The sequence below is a fragment of the Heloderma suspectum genome, chromosome 5 (assembly GCF_057233095.1).
Source record: "Heloderma suspectum isolate Gila_16-S chromosome 5, 16-S_ref, whole genome shotgun sequence".
NCBI lineage: Eukaryota > Metazoa > Chordata > Lepidosauria > Squamata > Helodermatidae > Heloderma > Heloderma suspectum.
Genome location: NC_139462.1, coordinates 169,789,610 through 169,806,247, shown reverse-complemented (window position 1 = coordinate 169,806,247; position 16,638 = coordinate 169,789,610). Strand labels below are relative to the sequence as shown.

At 43.6% G+C, this 16,638-nt stretch overlaps 1 protein-coding gene across 2 annotated transcripts in view; it reads right to left on the bottom strand.

The window, feature by feature from the left end:
* NEK10 (NIMA related kinase 10) overlaps nucleotides 1–7,127 on the bottom strand; it is a 135,376-nt gene extending 128,249 nt beyond the window's left edge. Inside the window, exons 1-3 of one of the 2 annotated variants that reach the window (XM_084858297.1) lie at nucleotides 6,771–7,127; nucleotides 4,455–4,553; nucleotides 4,065–4,125 (exon numbers count right to left, since the gene is read on the bottom strand). In XM_084858297.1, coding sequence (XP_084714423.1) covers nucleotides 4,065–4,125; nucleotides 4,455–4,519 — 126 coding nt within the window. In that variant the 5' untranslated portion in view covers nucleotides 4,520–4,553; nucleotides 6,771–7,127. The remainder of the gene's footprint in view (nucleotides 1–4,064; nucleotides 4,126–4,454; nucleotides 4,554–6,770) is intronic. The other variant, XM_084858298.1, reaches the window with a different exon arrangement.
* Nucleotides 7,128–16,638: the final 9,511 nt, after the last annotated feature.

Genomic DNA, 16,638 nt, shown 5'->3' with positions numbered 1-16,638 from the left:
GAGCTCTGCACAGGATAAAACAATTCTCCTGCCTTATATGTTCTGTCTCTCAAACTTATCTATCTCTATAAATGCACAACGATCTAACAGAGCCATTTCAGTTTCAGCTGGGCAGTACCCTAGCCTAGATCAGATGACAGTCTAAGAACTGCTTATGGATGTACATCTTTCACCTTTAATATGTGCCTGGGAGGACTATTGGGCAACTCAGGGGGTCGGGGAGGTGCCACCATAACTGTGGTCACGGGTAGGGGGAGGTATGGCATTGTGGGATTAACAGGCCAGCTGAGGAGAAGTGGGGCTAGATACCTTACAGCTGTCCCCTCTTCTGGTTCTTCCCCCAACCTGATGGTTCCTGGCAGCCTTACCAGTCTGCCCTCGGGTCTGGTGGTGCTGCTGCTGAATGCCAGGTCAGATAAAATCTCCCTCATCCATGATTTGATTGTGGATGGGGGGGCTGACCTGGCATGTATTACTGAGACCTGGGTGGGGGAACTGGGAGGGGTCACTCTCTCCCAGTTGTGCCCTCCTGGGTACTTGGTGCAGCACCAACACCGACTCGAGGGTTGGGGAGGGGGGGTTGCCGTGGTCTATAGGAATTCAATCTCCCTCTCCAGGCTTCCTGCTCATTCGAGTGCAGATCTTGAGTGTTTGTACCTTGTGTTGGATACCCGGGACAGATTAGGGATTCTGTTGGTGTACCGCCCACCCCGCTGCCCATCAGACTCCCTGCCTGAGCTGACGGAGGTGGTCTCGGACTTGGTGTTGAGGACCCCCAGGATGATGGTCCTGGGGGATCTCAACTTCCATGCCGAGGCTGCTGTATCCGGGGCGGCTCAGGACTTCATGGCCGCCATGACAACCATGGGGCTGTCCCAACATGTCATCGGCCCAACGCATATAAAAGGACACACGCTTGATCTGGTTTTCTCAACTGGGCAGGAGGATGGTGATCTGAAAGTGGAGGACTTAACATCTGTCCCTTTGTCATGGTCAGATCACTTCCTGCTGAGGTTTAGACTCCTGGCAGCCTTTCCCCTCTGCAAGGGTGAGGGACCTATTAAAATGGTCCGCCCCCGGAGATTAATGGATTCCGACGGATTCCAGAGGGCTCTGGGGGATTTTCCTGCTGGTATGGCTGGTGCTCCTGTCGAAGCCCAGGTCGCTCTGTGGAATGCAGAGATGACTCGGGCGGTTGACATGATCGCGCCCAAGCGCCCTCTCCCTCTGAGCAGAGCCCGGCCAGCTCCTTGGTATACACCTGAGCTGAGGGCAATGAAGCAAGAGGGGAGATGGCTAGAACACAGGTGGAGGAAAACTCGTGCTGAGTCTGACTGAACACAGGTAAGAGCCCACTATCGAGCCTACTCTGTGGCGGTGAGGGTGGCAAAGAGACAGTTCTTTTCCACCAGCATTGGATCTTCTCAGTGTCGTCCAGCGGAGCTTTTCCGAGTGGTTCGCGGCCTGTTACATTCTGGGCCAGGGAGAGAGACGGTGGAACCCTCGGTAGCACGCTGTGACGAGTTTGCACGGCACTTTGAAGATAAAGTCGCTCAGATTTGTCATGAATTGGACACCACCATTAATGCAGTTCCATTGGTAGAGGCGTTCAGAGCACCGTCTGGTCCAGTTTTATTGGATGAGTTTCAGTTACTGAGGCCTGAGGTAACTGCTTGGCCAAGTCCGATCGACCACTTGTGTGCTTGACCCTTGCCCTTCATGGCTTATTAAATCAAACAAGGAAGGGATGTCCGGCTGGGTCCAGGTGGTTGTAAATTCCACTTTGAGAGAGGGAGTGGTGCCTGCCGCTTTAAAAGAGGCAGTAATTAGACCACTCCTGAAAAAGCCTAACCTGGACCCAGAGGATGTTAACAATTATAGGCCAGTGGCCAACGTCCCCTTCCTGGGCAAGGTGCTTGAGCGGGTGGTTGTAGGACAGCTCCAGGCACTCTTGAATGAAACGGATTATCTAGATCCATTTCAATCGGGCTTCAGGCCTGGTTTTGGAACGGAAACTGCCTTGGTCGCCCTGTGGGATGACCTCTGCCGGGAGAGGGACAGGGGGAGTGCGACCCTGTTGATTCTCCTGGACCTCTCAGCGGCTTTCGATACCATTGACCATGGTATCCTTCTGGATAGGTTGTCTGGGTTAGGAGTTGGAGGCACTGCACTACAGTGGTTCCGCTCCTACTTGGATGGCCGATTCCAGAAGGTGGTGCTGGGGGATTATTGCTCTGTGCCATGGAAATTGTGCCATGGGGTTCCACAGGGCTCTATTTTATCCCCCATGCTGTTCAACATCTACATGAAACCGCTGGCGGAGGTTATCCGGAGGTGTGGGCTGAGGTGCCATCAATATGCAGATGACACCCAGCTCTACCTCTCTTTCTCATCAAACCCAGGTGAGGCAGTGGCTGTCCTGAATCAGTGCCTGGGCATGGTAATGGACTGGATGAGGGCCAATAAACTGAAACTCAATCCAGACAAGACGGAGGTACTGTTAGTGGGTGGTTCATCTGCCCGGCTAGGTGATATTCAACCTGTTCTGGAGGGGGTTGCACTCCCCCTAAAGGATCAGGTTCGTAGTTTGGGGGTGCTCTTGGATCCAGAACTGTCACTTGAGGCACAGGTGAACTCAGTGGCACGGAGCACTTTTTATCAGCTTAGGCTGGTATACCGACTACGCCCTTATCTGGACAGAGATAGCCTAGCTACAGTTATCCATGCTCTGATAACTTCTCGTCTGGATTACTGCAATGCGTTATACGTGGGGCTGCCTTTGAAAATGGTCCGGAAACTTCAGCTGGTCCAAAATAGGGCAGCAAGATTGTTAACAGGGACTGGCCTGCGAGCTCATATTACGCCAGTACTTTTCCAGCTGCACTGGCTGCCAGTCCATTTCCGGGCCCGATTCAAAGTGCTGGTGTTAACATTCAAAGCCCTTAACGGCTTGGGGCCAGGTTACCTGAAGGATCGCCTCCTCCCATATGTGCCTGCCCGGACCTTAAGATCATCATCAGCGGCCCTTCTCTGTGAGCCCCTGCCAAAGGAAGTGAGGCGGGTGGCTACTAGGAGGAGGGCTTTTTCTGTTGTGGCACCCTGGCTCTGGAATGAGCTCCCTAGTGAGGTTCGCCTGGCGCCTACATTGTATTCCTTTCGGGGCCAGGTAAAGACCTTTTTATTTTCCCAGGCATTTTAGCTTTCAAAATTTTTGTCTTTGTTGTTTTAAATCTGTATTTTAAACTCCTGCACTGCTGCTAGGTTTTATTGTGGTTGTATTGTTATATTGTGGTTTTAATGTTCTATATATTTTAAATTGTTTTATTGTGTGTTGCTTGGTTTTAATTTTTGTGAACCGCCCAGAGAGCTTCGGCTATTGGGCGGTATAGAAATGAAATAAATAAATAAATAAATAAATAAATTTCACATCTTTTCAAAATATCATGATAGAACCTGCTCGGCTGAAAACAGGAAGTACTTCATTATGAAACACAAGACAGAGATGGAAGGAAACAGTTATTAAGGTTTTAAATGACACTGAAACCTCTCACCCAGAGATGTTGACAAAGCAGAACAAAATACAGTGCAAAAAATCAACAACAACAACAACCCTGCAGAACATAAACATAAAAATAGTTTCCTTAGGTTCCCTCCATCCAACCCCTTCCATTTCTAAAAGGGATTTCTCTAGACATTTATGGCCACAACACATTAGAAACCATGTGGTAGAGTGGTGAGAGTGTTGGGACTGAGATCTGGGAGATCTGGGTTCTAGTCCCCACTCGGCCATGGAAGCTCACTGGGTGACTTTGGGCCAGTCACAGACTCACAGCCCAACCTACCTCATGGGGTTGTTTTTGTGAGGATAAAACGGAGAGGAGAAGGAGGAGGATAATGTAAGCCACTTTGGGTTCCTTGCAAGAGGAAAAAAGGTGGGATATAAATGCAATAAAGAAATAAAAAATATTGTGCAAAAAATAATTTTGAATGTTTGTTAAATGAAATTAATAATTATAGCCCACATTTATAAACTGTTGGCTCAAATAACAGCTATTGAAAAATACCTGTTGCTTGCTTGACTGAACATTTAGAAGTGCCAGAAGCCTTTTAAGATCAGTGTAATCCCTAGAGGAAAATGTAAATTATAGACCTATTAACAAACCATTACACAACTTCTTTCATCAACATATAATGTAAATTAAATCATATTCATGTTGACCTATCTATAGAAAAGCTATTTTCTGGTATTGCCTCAGCAGCCTACTCTTTGTCCCCTATATTTATATAGACTTCTTAACCACCAATTGTTTCTGTCAAAGTGAAAAGGTCCGACTAAACTTGGTGACCAGAGTAACCGTTACCATGTACACATAGCATTTCAGATTAAACTATTCTGTTCGGCAGCTGGTACAAATTCCAGACTCACTACTGACATTTAGTGAAAAGCACAGTACCCTTGAGGTTTGGTATCTGTTGCCTTTTCTGTGGTCTTCACTTTCTTGTGTTGATCAGGCATCATACAACATCAAGGCGCCAGGATTAACACATTGTGTCTTTAAAGGGAAAACAAATGTAAAGGACAATATCAGCAGAGAGCTTCAACAGCTGGCGGGAAAAATACCTGGTTTGGGTGTGTGGGGGGGGGGGAACAAAACACAGAATATATAATAGGTCAAGCATTTAAATATACAGCTTGTAATCAAAAGTACTATTTCAGGTTGACCCAAGAGTTTGTGCTCACCTACTAGGATTTTTCACCTTTTTCTTTTAATTGTACATCAACATGCCGTATCACAGATCACTTTTGATAACCTTCCATTTCAAAAGTGGCTTGCCGTGCGGCATGGGGGTTGGGGGTGGCTGCTGCACAGCAAACCACTTGGGTGCACAGAACTAGTGAAGTGGTTTTTGTAGAACTTGGTCACAGAGTCCAGTTTCTTCCAGTACCTATTTCTGTAGAAAAAATGAGGAACTAAAAACAGAGTGGCTTGTAAGAGCCATGCATTACTGTTAGCCTCCTTGGATATTAGTGACATATTCCAGAATGTTAAAATTCCACCAGCAGGTTCCCTCAAAAGAAAAGAGGGGTGCTGATTTAGAAATGAGTGGCCAAAAGCTTAAGATGTAAACACAAATGTACTGGTCATGATAAATCCATATGCTGGACATTATGTTAGGCCCTCCAAAATAATACGGCATTGACCCAATTGTACCTCTTCACCAATACAACCTTGTCCACTAAATTACAAGCAGTGGGCATGCGGTGCGGTGCGGTGCGGTGGGGTGGGGAGGGGAGACTCCTGAGACAGGACTTGCAGTACCAGTGAAAAGGAGGGTGGGGTTTTTTTTACTGAAGCACCCACATTATGTTTAAGGGTGCAATCCTATGCATAAAAAGGTAAAAGGTAAAGGTGTCCCCAACCAGTCGTGTCCGACTCTAGGGTGCGGTGCTCATCCCCGTTTCTAAGCCGAAGAGCCAGCGCTGTCCGAAGACGCTTCCGTGGTCATGTGGCCGGCGTGACTGAACACCGAGGTGCACGGAACGCTGTTACCTTTCCCGCCGAGGCGGTACCTATTTATCTACTTGCAATTTCTTGCTTTCGAACTGCTAGGTTGGCAGGAGCTGGGACTGAAGACGGGAGCTCACTCCGTCATGCAGCACTCGGGTCTCGAACTGCTGTCCTGCCGACCTTCTGGTCTGCAGTTCAGCGTCTTAACCACTAAGCCACCGCAGCCCAATCAATCCTATGCATACTTAGACAGAAAAAAAAATGCTACAATTCCCAGCATGCCCCAGCTGGTTTTACCTTTCATGGTCTTTTGGCCCCATAAGTTTGCCAAAAAAAATTGTCTCTCTCATTCATACACACAATTTTATATAATCTGACAGCCAAATGTATGGATAAGAAGAACAGTGCATGCATCTGACTGAAGTGGGCTCTAATCCACAAAGGCTTATTATACCATAATAAATGAGTGATTTGTTAAAAGGTGCCATACTGCTCTTCACCATTTTGGGGTGAGGGAAACATCACACACTATACATGTTTGGGGCCCTTTTGGTTCACATGCTCCAGTGTTAAATCTGACCCCAAAAACAGGATCTGAGGCTCCACCTGGACTGCTCTCCAAGGGGCACTGGTAAAGTCCAGAGCCCACAACCCTCCCGCCGCTCCCTGCAAATGAGCACCCAGACAGCAGCAGGTGATGAGGGCATCAGGGCAACAGAAGCAATCCCATTTTATCCCTGCAGCATGACGGTGCTATGATGTGAGTTTAAACTGCAAAACTACACATGCTCAGATTATTATTTTTTTTTTAAATCAGGATAGACAGATGTTGTTGGTGGTCTAACATGTCAGGAATGATGAAGTATGGAATGGCGGCTGGGGGAGAAACAAATGTTAGTTGTCTGCTTCACAACTGAAGCAAAACACACGGCCATCTAAAGGCGGAGAGGGTCCCTGAGCATGCACAGCGTGCGATTTTTCCCTCACCGGAAAATGGTGGAGAGAGAGCCCTGTGGCACCTTTAACAAATAATTGATTTGTCATGGCATAATAAACTTTTGTTGATCAGAGCCGCATAGGGTGTTAAGTCCAGAGTCTAAAATTACCCAGCTGCTCCACAGGGCAGGTCCCTCGCCATCCAATAACAGCAAAATATGGGGCCGGCCCCGGAGCGAAGGGAGGGAGAGACAGGGAGGGGCTTGTGCGGGGGCCTCAATAAGCCCCCTCGGTTTCACCGGACCCCCCTCCCACTCTACTCACTTCGCGCAGAGGAGGGGCGGGGCCGCTGCTTCTCCTCGGCCACTCGGTCCCTCCCCCGCTTACAGTTCCAATCCCGGACCACCGCAGCTCTCCGGTTTATTATTACTGTTGTTATTGTTATTATAAATCCACCCCCCAAAAAAAACCCCTCCCGTTGAGCGATCCAACTGACAAACGTATTATCCAATCAAAGCGCGCCTTCTTCCCAAAGGTCGTTTTCTTTGGCCAGTGGCTGGGCTCCGTAGTTGAGAGGCGATAGCGCTCCAGGGAGACGGGTAACGCCACCGCGGTTGCCACAGCAACGGAGAAGCCACTCGGGGCTCCGGCCTGAACGCTGTCGGGGAAAAGAAACGAGTCTCGCGCGAGACGCTCAGTGGGTGGGGCTAGAAGTGGTGGCGTCAAGAGCTAGCAGCAGGTGATTGGCTAATGCTGCCCTCCTCTATTAAAAAAAAAAAAAAGCGGAAGAGCAGGCGGGAAAAGATGACCGTATTTGCAAGGAGGGGAAGCGGCTTGGTGGGTGGGCGCCGCGTTGCTTGTCATTGGCTAATGAGGGCAGGCGCGAGAGAGGTCTGGATCCGATCAGAGTAGGAGGATTCCGTTCTCTTATTTCTCAAACCTGAAGACGATATAGCCATTGCAAGGGGTTTTGACTGAGCGCGTTATCTCATTACAACAGTTCCTAATATCAGCAGTACAAGCCTAAGGCAAGAATGGAAATAGCTGCCCCCGCCCCTGGTAACATACAGCATCTTCTGATTCGGTTTCAGCAAATCGCATGTCCTTCGCAAAGAAAGTTGCCATTAATTCAATATTATCGAGTTTATAAACAGCTCCATCTCGAAAGGTCTCGGAGTCACTGTCTATAAAGTAGAGAGGGAAGCGGATTTTTTTTTTTAAAAAAACAACCACCGCGGGAGTTCATACTGAGTACACTATGCTGAGTTTTCCAAGTTCAGAATCCTTAGACTAGACTTTATCCATATTGCCAGTGTTTAAGCTTCGAACCTCTTGAGGAACTATAAAGATGGTGCTAAGACTTCGCTCCTCATCACCGCTGAGTACCCACACAACGGCCAGGGGAATATGTTCCTCTAAATAGGATACGATTTCCCATAATCTATTGCACCTCATGTAAGCAAGTATGCACAACATTGCTACACGCTGTCAGTTATAGACAGGATCAAGGATTACAGCAGGGATAGGAATTCTCCATCTAACCCTCAGTTTTTTTCCCCCCAGGCCCTGCCCCTCTCCTGGCAAGGAAATCTTTCCCCTGCTGTGTTCTGAGAAAGGGAGCCTTTATCACTGTGCAGCAGGGGAAAGTGATCATTTCCTTCTGATCAGCTGCTGATTGCAGATAAGAGCTTTACGCTGCTGGGGAGGAAGCAGCTGAGGGATTTAGTCTAGCTTACCTCCCGCTTGCTTGTGAGTAGTAGACACAGTGGTTGCCCTGCTTACTTATGAGCAGACATACTGCTCATGCTTACTTCTGAGTCTCAGTATTTGGGACGCTATTGGGGAGTGCTGCTCAGTGATTCAGTCCTGCTTAGCTCTGAGTAGGCTTTTGGCACCACCCACAGATGCACACCCCACAGCTTCCACCATTAGAGGTTAGACCTATGGTTATTGTGTTACATTTACAGCCTGTCTGGCTCCCAAGGAGCAATAGTAGCCTGCTACTTAATACCATCCACTCCCTGCCTCCCCAGCTCAGTCCAGTCCAGGATGTTGCCTCCTGCATTCTAGTATATAAGATATTTCTGTAGAAGTGCAGAACTCAAAGCACAATAAAACCACAGACTTCAGTTACTGGTTTTCAACTTCAATGGAATGGCAAGAGTCAAGATATTGTACTCTACAGCCAGAACTGAATTTGGATGAAAGTTAAGAAAGGGAATATAAGAACAGCTCTGCCTGGATCTGACCAAAGGTCTGTTCCCAAGGTGGTCAACCAGATGCCTCTAGAGGGCCCACAAGCAGGACATAAGTGTAATAGCTCTCACCTGGTTGTATCAAATTGCCTGATACTCATAATGTATAGCCATCATTAGTACCCATTGATAGCCTTATCCTCCATGAATTTCTCAAACCCCTTTTTAATGCCATCCAAGTTGGCAGCCATCACTCAATCCTGTGATAATGAATTTCACAGTATAATTGCCTTGAGGAGAATTTGCTTTGAAAGGCACTATAAAAAGGCCCAAATGTTGTAACCTCTCCTCATAGGGGAGCTGCACTTTTATCATTTTGGTTTCTCTTTTCACTACCTTTTCCATATCCTTTTTCAGGTGCAGAGACCAGAACTGTGCATAGTATTCCAATTGTGTTTGCACCATAGATATGTATAAGGGCATAATTATATTGGCTGTTTTATTTTCAGTTCCTTTCCTAATGATCCCCAACTTGGAATTCTCCTTTTTCACAACACTGTAGATTGGGTAAACATTTTTATCAAGCAATCCACCACAACACCAGGATCTCTTTCCTGGTCAGTCACAGCCAACTCAGACCCCATCAGCGTATATGTGAACTTGGATTTTTTGCCCCAGTGCAATCACTTTATATTTGCTTACACTGAACTGCATTTACCTTTTCAATGCCCATTCTCCCAGTTTGGAGTTCTTCACTATCCCCTTTCATTTTAAATCATTTGAAATAATTTAGTGTCATCAGTAAACTTGGCCATCTCACTGCTCACCCCCAACTGCAGCTAATTTATGAACAAGTTAAAAAGTGCTGGTCCCAATACAGATCCTTCAGGGACCCCACTGTTTACATCCTTCCACTGTGAGAACTCTCTCTTTATTCCTACTCTCTGCTTTCTGTTCTTTAGTTACTAATCTATAAGAGGCCCTCTCCTCTTATCCCTTGACTGCTACATTTGTTCAGGAATCTTTGGTGAGGGACTTTGTCAAAAGCTTTTTGCAAGTCCAAGTAAACAGTGTCTATCAGATCACCCCATTCCACATGCTTGTTGATACTATCAAAGAACTCTAAAAGGTTAGTGAGACAGGACTTATTTGGCAGAAGCCATGTTGATTCCTTTTCAACAAGACTTGTCCTTCTATATACTTATTTTATCTTTATACTTATTTTATCTTTAATGTTTTCCAGCGATTTACCCAGAATGGATGCTATGTCTCATTTCTTGGATCCCATTTTTTGTAATGGTGTTAAATTGGGACAAGTTACATATTTTTGTAAGAAGACCAACAATTTCACATTTCAGTTAACTCTTGGGTGGATATCATCCAGACCCAGTGATTGGTTAGCTTTCAATTTATTGATGAGGTCTAGGACTTCATCTCTTGTTATCACTATTTGTCTCAGTTCCTGACTCCCTTCCTGAAAATGTCAGATGAGGTACACGTATCTTCCCTTTATACTTTGCTGTGAAGATCGACACAAAGGCTGATGACCTCTTGGACTTTGTGGTACCTTTCCTGACCTGCAGTATAAAGTCTAGCTGGACTATATTGTGGTTTTGTGCAACTCCCAAGTGTTTTGGAAAGATCTGACCCTTTTGATTTTTTCCTTTCAATTTCCTTTTAACCAATCCCCTTGTGTTTGAGAAGTTTCCTCTTTTGAAGTCAAATGCGACTATGTTGACCTTACTTGACAATTTTCCACTTACATATAAATTAAAATTCAATAGCATGGTGGTCACAGTTTTGTCAGCTCAATAATGCTCACATCTCACACTAGGTCCTGAGCACCACCCCTCTGGTCAGCTTCATGGCCAAATGTAGAGTTATTTAGGGTGCAATCTTACAGAGATAGTCAGCTGCCTCCGAACTCAGAGACAGCCGACTATCTAATGCAGGGCAGATGGAGTACAGAGGAGATCTTCTCCGCACTGAGGCCACCCTGCATTTGCGGCTAGATGGCCGATTTTGGCTTGGAGTGGGGTGGGGGGAGAGGTTGGACGGCACATAGGAAGCGTAGTAATGGTGCTTCCACTGTCCTGTCCCCTCCCTGCCCCCAGAAACGTCCCCCTTTTCCCTGCTCCACACTGCTCTGACGAGCACTGAGCCAGGGATGAACTGCGCCACCTATGAGGCAGGGGAGGGGGCAGAGAGGCAGTTTTCTGGGAACCGACCTTGGAGTACTGGCTCCAAGCTTGGTTCCCAGAAAATGAAAAATCCTATGGCCGTATAGCCGCTGTCTAGCAGCCATAGGATTGCGCCCTTAGAGTACCTAGAAATGTTACCTCTCTTTCATGACTCAAAAGTTACATAAAGGAGTGGCATATAGATAATTGAGTTTGCTATTAGCATATACAAGTGAGACCTGCAAAAAAAAAACGTTGTAGACTGCTTCTGTTAAGGATTCCAGACAACATTCCATCCTCCCTCCATCAGTCAGTGTTGCATGCTCACCGAGCATGCTCGGTCCTCATTGGGCTGTGTACTTCTGCAACTCTCAGGGTCTCATCCCCCCCCCCCCCCCCCGCCAGTCTTCTATTACCTCCTATTGTGCGTGGGTGATTCTGTTTTGGGTATATAAGGACTGACACTCTGAGAATTGAGACTGCTATTAGTATAGATCGGGGCATTGAACTTCTTTGAGACTGAGGGCTAAATCCCATTTCGGAAAAACTCTCAGAGGCCCACAACCAGTGGTGGGTGGGCGTGAAGGCAAAAGGGGCAGAGCCAAAAGCAAAAGGGGTGAGGCCAAATATACCAACGATTTTAACCTAAAGCTCTTACTGCTAGTAACTAAGCCTTATTAGAGGCATTTCAACCTTTTACAAATGGGAAAACCTACACAAAAGCCAGGGGACCACCAAATGATTGGTGGTTGAGGTAAAAGGGCGTAGCCTTCTGAGGAACCCCAAAAGACTGGATTGGGACCCCAGGTGGTCTGGGTTGGAATCCTGGGCCTGTGGTTCAGCACCCCGAGTATATAGATGATGATGATGAAGACATACTGAAATAGGCAAATCTAAAAATCTGGAAAACCATTTTTCTACCATTTCTTCTGCTTAGCCTGAAATGCTGTCCACTCATCCTTGTGATACTTTCTTATGGCCATTAAGCCAAAGTCATCCTTTCAACTCTACACATGTACATGGAAAACAAAGAATGTGTAATTGATACAGAGCTTCAACACTTTCAACACAAATAGCTACAACAAATTTACTGTAGTATATATTATAAACAAGACAAAGGATCTTCTACAGAAAGAAAGTGTAGGGGCAAGGAGATTATTCCCCTCATAAAATAACACAGATAAGGACAAGAGCACCACCCTGTCTCACCCGGTTCTTTAAAATCTAGTAAACCTTCTTGGACAATGTAAGAAGGAAACCTCTTCTTTCCCTTACTTAAGACTTGTTTCAATCCATTGGACAACCCAGAGAAGGAAAACAGGTAGCTGATCTCTTTCCTTCATCTTTACTTCTTGTTGGAGCAGTCTAGCATGGGCAGAAGCAGGAAGGGAATATGTAAATGCGTATTTCACCACACCTTGTGAAATGCTACTATAGCAGACTTCCCCAACTTGGTACCCTTTTAGATGTGTTGGACTGCAACACCCACCAACAATGTTAGTCTTGCTGAACAGCATAAAATAGCATGTAATTAGAGATTAACCCAAACTGTTAAAGTCAGCGACATTTTATTGCTTTTTGTCAACTTTTTGAAACATTACAAAAAATAGTTTTTGCAACAGTCATTAAACAAACTATAAAGGCTGGATTTTTTGCAATACATATTGGAGAAAATTGTGTAGGCATTATATAAAATAAAATATTGATTCTATATTTGGAACAGTGTTAACATGCTTTGGATTTTATTATAAAATGAAATGTTATATGTAATTAGAAAACTGTCATAAAAATTGGAATAAAGTGTGGAATTACACCTCAAATCAAAGTACATGTTTTTTGTTCAGCTAGATGCTCTGAACACTGGAAGACACACTTACAAAAGAAAACATCAATAACAAAAAGGGAAATATTAAAGGATGCATCTCCTAATAAATTGCATTATAAAAACCTGTCTATTTAACCTGGCTATTAAATAACTTACTCCAAGACTGCCAAATAGTGACAATATGTACTAAATATGAACACTTTTATTTTCACACCAATTGTAACCATTTTCCTATAATTGACAAATTTACTAAAACTTACAAAGTTACAAAATAAAAAATGGCCAAGACAATATTTTGTATAAAGAATACCAGTATATAGTGACACACAACTATGTGCCTGTACATTCACTAAATTAAATGGTTATTCACAACATCTGTACTGTATTAGGTAATGGATGGCACCTAACATCAATCATTCTAAAACATTAAATTACTGACCAAATTTAACAAAAGCAAAATACATTCAGTTATGTTGTGCTAATGATCAACAAACTCTGAACTGGTGACTTCAGACACAATTCATTTACAAAACATATGTATAATACATAACTTTTTTAACAATGCAGACCAGTGCATTTTTGTAATGCATTACACCTATCCGTAACATTTTACACTTGGAACTTACCTTTACAAAGGGCACATTTTATAAGACTACTGTACATAGAGATAAATGCATTTGAAATAAAAGAAGAAAAAGAAAATGTTCTATTGGATGCTAAATGATTGACCATGCTTTGCATTCTATCTTGCACATTTTTTATTGATTATCTGGATAATCTGGAATACCTTGCCTTAAAAAGCAGTTTGCAGTATGGAAATCTGCAAATGAAAGATAAGGAGAACAGAGTTGTACAAGTTCCTACATAAATCAAAAGCACTGTGTTGTATTTTTTGTACTCTAAATGTGATACTAAAAAAACTTGACAGAAGATGTCTACATAGTATTAAAATCCAGATATTCTTCCTGTAAAACACAATTTTAATATATATTTAAAAGATCAGAAAAAGCAAATTTCCTGGGGTGGCTTTGCAGCCACTTATGCAATAAATTAGTTTGCTTCCCAGGAGGCAACCAAGGCATCTAAAAAAGTGCTCAGCTATTTATTCTACTAGTTTGATGGAATATACTGGCTTTAAATTAGGGTTCACCCCAAGGTGGGTCAGTGCACAGTAAGTTTAGTCATTTACACCTCTTAAGGCAATATTTATATCTATGTACAGTAAAAACTATGTCTACTGTTTTACTTTAATACTATCCTTTATTACGGAAAAATATTTATACAGAGTAAATTAAGTAGGATATTACTTGTACAGAAGTTACTACTAGAGTTTTCAGCATGTCAACAGGACTTATCTTATATCAAAAAGGTTAAAATGTGTAAGAATACGTTAGTAACCAACATTGGAACAATCAATGTAAACTACATTGCGAGACGTGGTATTCCTGGCACTGGAAAGTATTTGTACATAATTAAAAAAATAAATATTGTGATTCTAAATAGCTTTCAGATCTTCATTTAAGTTACCAAAATTATTAACCCTTTGGCACTGAAAAGTTGATATGAACTGTTCAGTATTGTGGAATTCTAGGCTATGAAAACAAAGGGTTAAAATTCAAAACAATCTGTTTGGGTCTTTGCAAATTACTACCCATGGCTCTGAAGATGGAAATCTGCAGTAATGGAAGACAAGCATGGACAACTCTGAAAGCTACAGACATGATTCTCTTGTGACTGTACTGAACAGAAATTTCGAAACATAATGTTAAAGTCACTGAACACATGTACAAGAGTCAGTGGTAAGTGACAGATGGTCATGATTTTCAAATTTAAAAAATTTGCATATTTCTTAAAGAAGGCTAAGGCACAAGCTATGCAAATGTCCAGGAATGAAAGTTATAGCTACACTGTTCCCAATATTTTGCATCAAAAGCTAAACAGTACTGAAAAGCTAATTTGAAGGTGCTCAGGCATACACTCTTCTGTTTAATGGCATTATTCATACCCCTAAATGTTATCACTTAAACTTTTTCTTTGAGCTCAGATTACACTCAGCAGCATTTTTTATAATGAAGGTAACTATTCAATAAAACCTTAAGTGTCCCTTCTAAAGTTTGTATTTGCATTGCATGCCCTCAGAGTTGCCCTCAGGCCAAAACCACAGTTACTTTAGGTATACTGAAGAATGTGCTTTTATGCTATGTGACTTTTTTTTTGTTTTATTCCTTTTTGGTGCCACATAGTAAACCTGCTTTTGAAGCACCCACAATTTCAAAAACAGGTTACCCCAAGGCACAAGGTTTTGCTATTCTGAACAGTCAAAACATCCCAGAAGGTGCACCTAGTTAGGTCAGGATCTGACAAGCAGCAGAGAATGTACAAGTGACCCGCATGTTTCATACTCCCAGTGAAACATTCTGTGGGTGAGATATGCAAATTCCTCTTCTAACAGGAAGCAAAAAGAGGAGGGTCAAGTATTTATTAACATAAAATTAAGTTGTATGGAACATGCAAGTCAACAAATACACTTATTTACAAAGTTCTTAGGATGGTGGCCTTCAGTTTTCATACCAACAACATTCTCCTTCAGCAGCAACTGCTGAGACAGTTTTCTAGCAGGAATTAAGTGCTCCCGGACAATCTGAAGTGCGGCGGGGGTAGGGTGAGGAAAGCACATTCGTACAGGATACTGTTGGGGAGGTAGCAGTATAGTCAGGCAGTCCACTAAGAATTCCTGCTAATAACAGAGGCCCCTACACACTAGTGGCTCTAGCCAGTCAGTAACCACATGCTGACTGACTGAACAGCCCCTACCTCCATCACCAATACCTGATGGTCATGATTCAGGATATACTTCCCCCACTGCAGGTTATATTGCCCCACAGTGGTGACAGGTGATTCCCCTCAGTAAATTGCATTGCCAGTTGCCTCTGTTCCCCCTTCTAGAGTTAAATGAGTTACTATGAACTTTAGCTTTAGGTAAAATAACTCAAAGTCCATGCTGGGAAGCAGGTACTATCTAACCACAGTTAAATCCTAAACACAGTTAAAGCCCTGTTAATTTTAATGGGACATATATAAACATTCTTAATTCTGCCATTGAAGTCAATGGGGATTACAAGTGAAATCACAGTGTTTAACTTTGGCTGGATCATGCTCTGTGCATCCAGCAATGTATACATTAGTAAGCTAAGGTAATAAAAACAACATGCTTTTGAAACTGAGGGCCTCCCACTTTTAATTTGGCCTTTAAACTTAAAATCTTTAAAAACTATTTTACATTATCCTAAAACTTTACAAATGATCATGGAGATAGTAATTTAGAACTCATTTACATCAATGGGAACCCATTTAATATTCTCTTGCAGGGATACTGACACTCTGCCAACATGATCACAATAGGCTGGATCCAGACCTGCCCTTCCATGAATGGAAGGGCTCCTTCTGTTCACAAACAGAACTGGGATCCCACAGAGGCATCCTGCTGGACAAAGAGGATGGAGCAGTGTTTTATCCAATACCTCCTACAACCCTGGCACTGCTTCCCATGCTATTCTGGAGGGTCCCCCAACCCTCCAGAATGTGGGAGGTGGTGCTGGGGGCTGAAGGCGAAATGGAGAAAATCACCACATCGCTCCCCTTCCTCCAGCATCGGCTGAACTCCACTGAGCGCAAGTCTGGAACTAACCCAATCTATTTTGATGCTGGGCTGACCTATAGTTAGCACCCAAGACAAAAAGCATATTGTGTACAGTGGCTGCTATTCTGATAACTTTTTAATGGAAAGACAATGTCTTTAATTACTGAATAGATTATAAAACATCTGCTCTGACAAAACTAACAAATGTAAGGGCTAAGGGAAGGCAGAAGAAAACAGCTTCATAAGAAGAGTTTGTACTTTTGAAGTATTCAAGGGGAAAATGAACAGTCTGAAAGAAATCTTTATATTATGGAAATATGGCTGCTATAACTAGTAAAACTTGTGCTTTGTT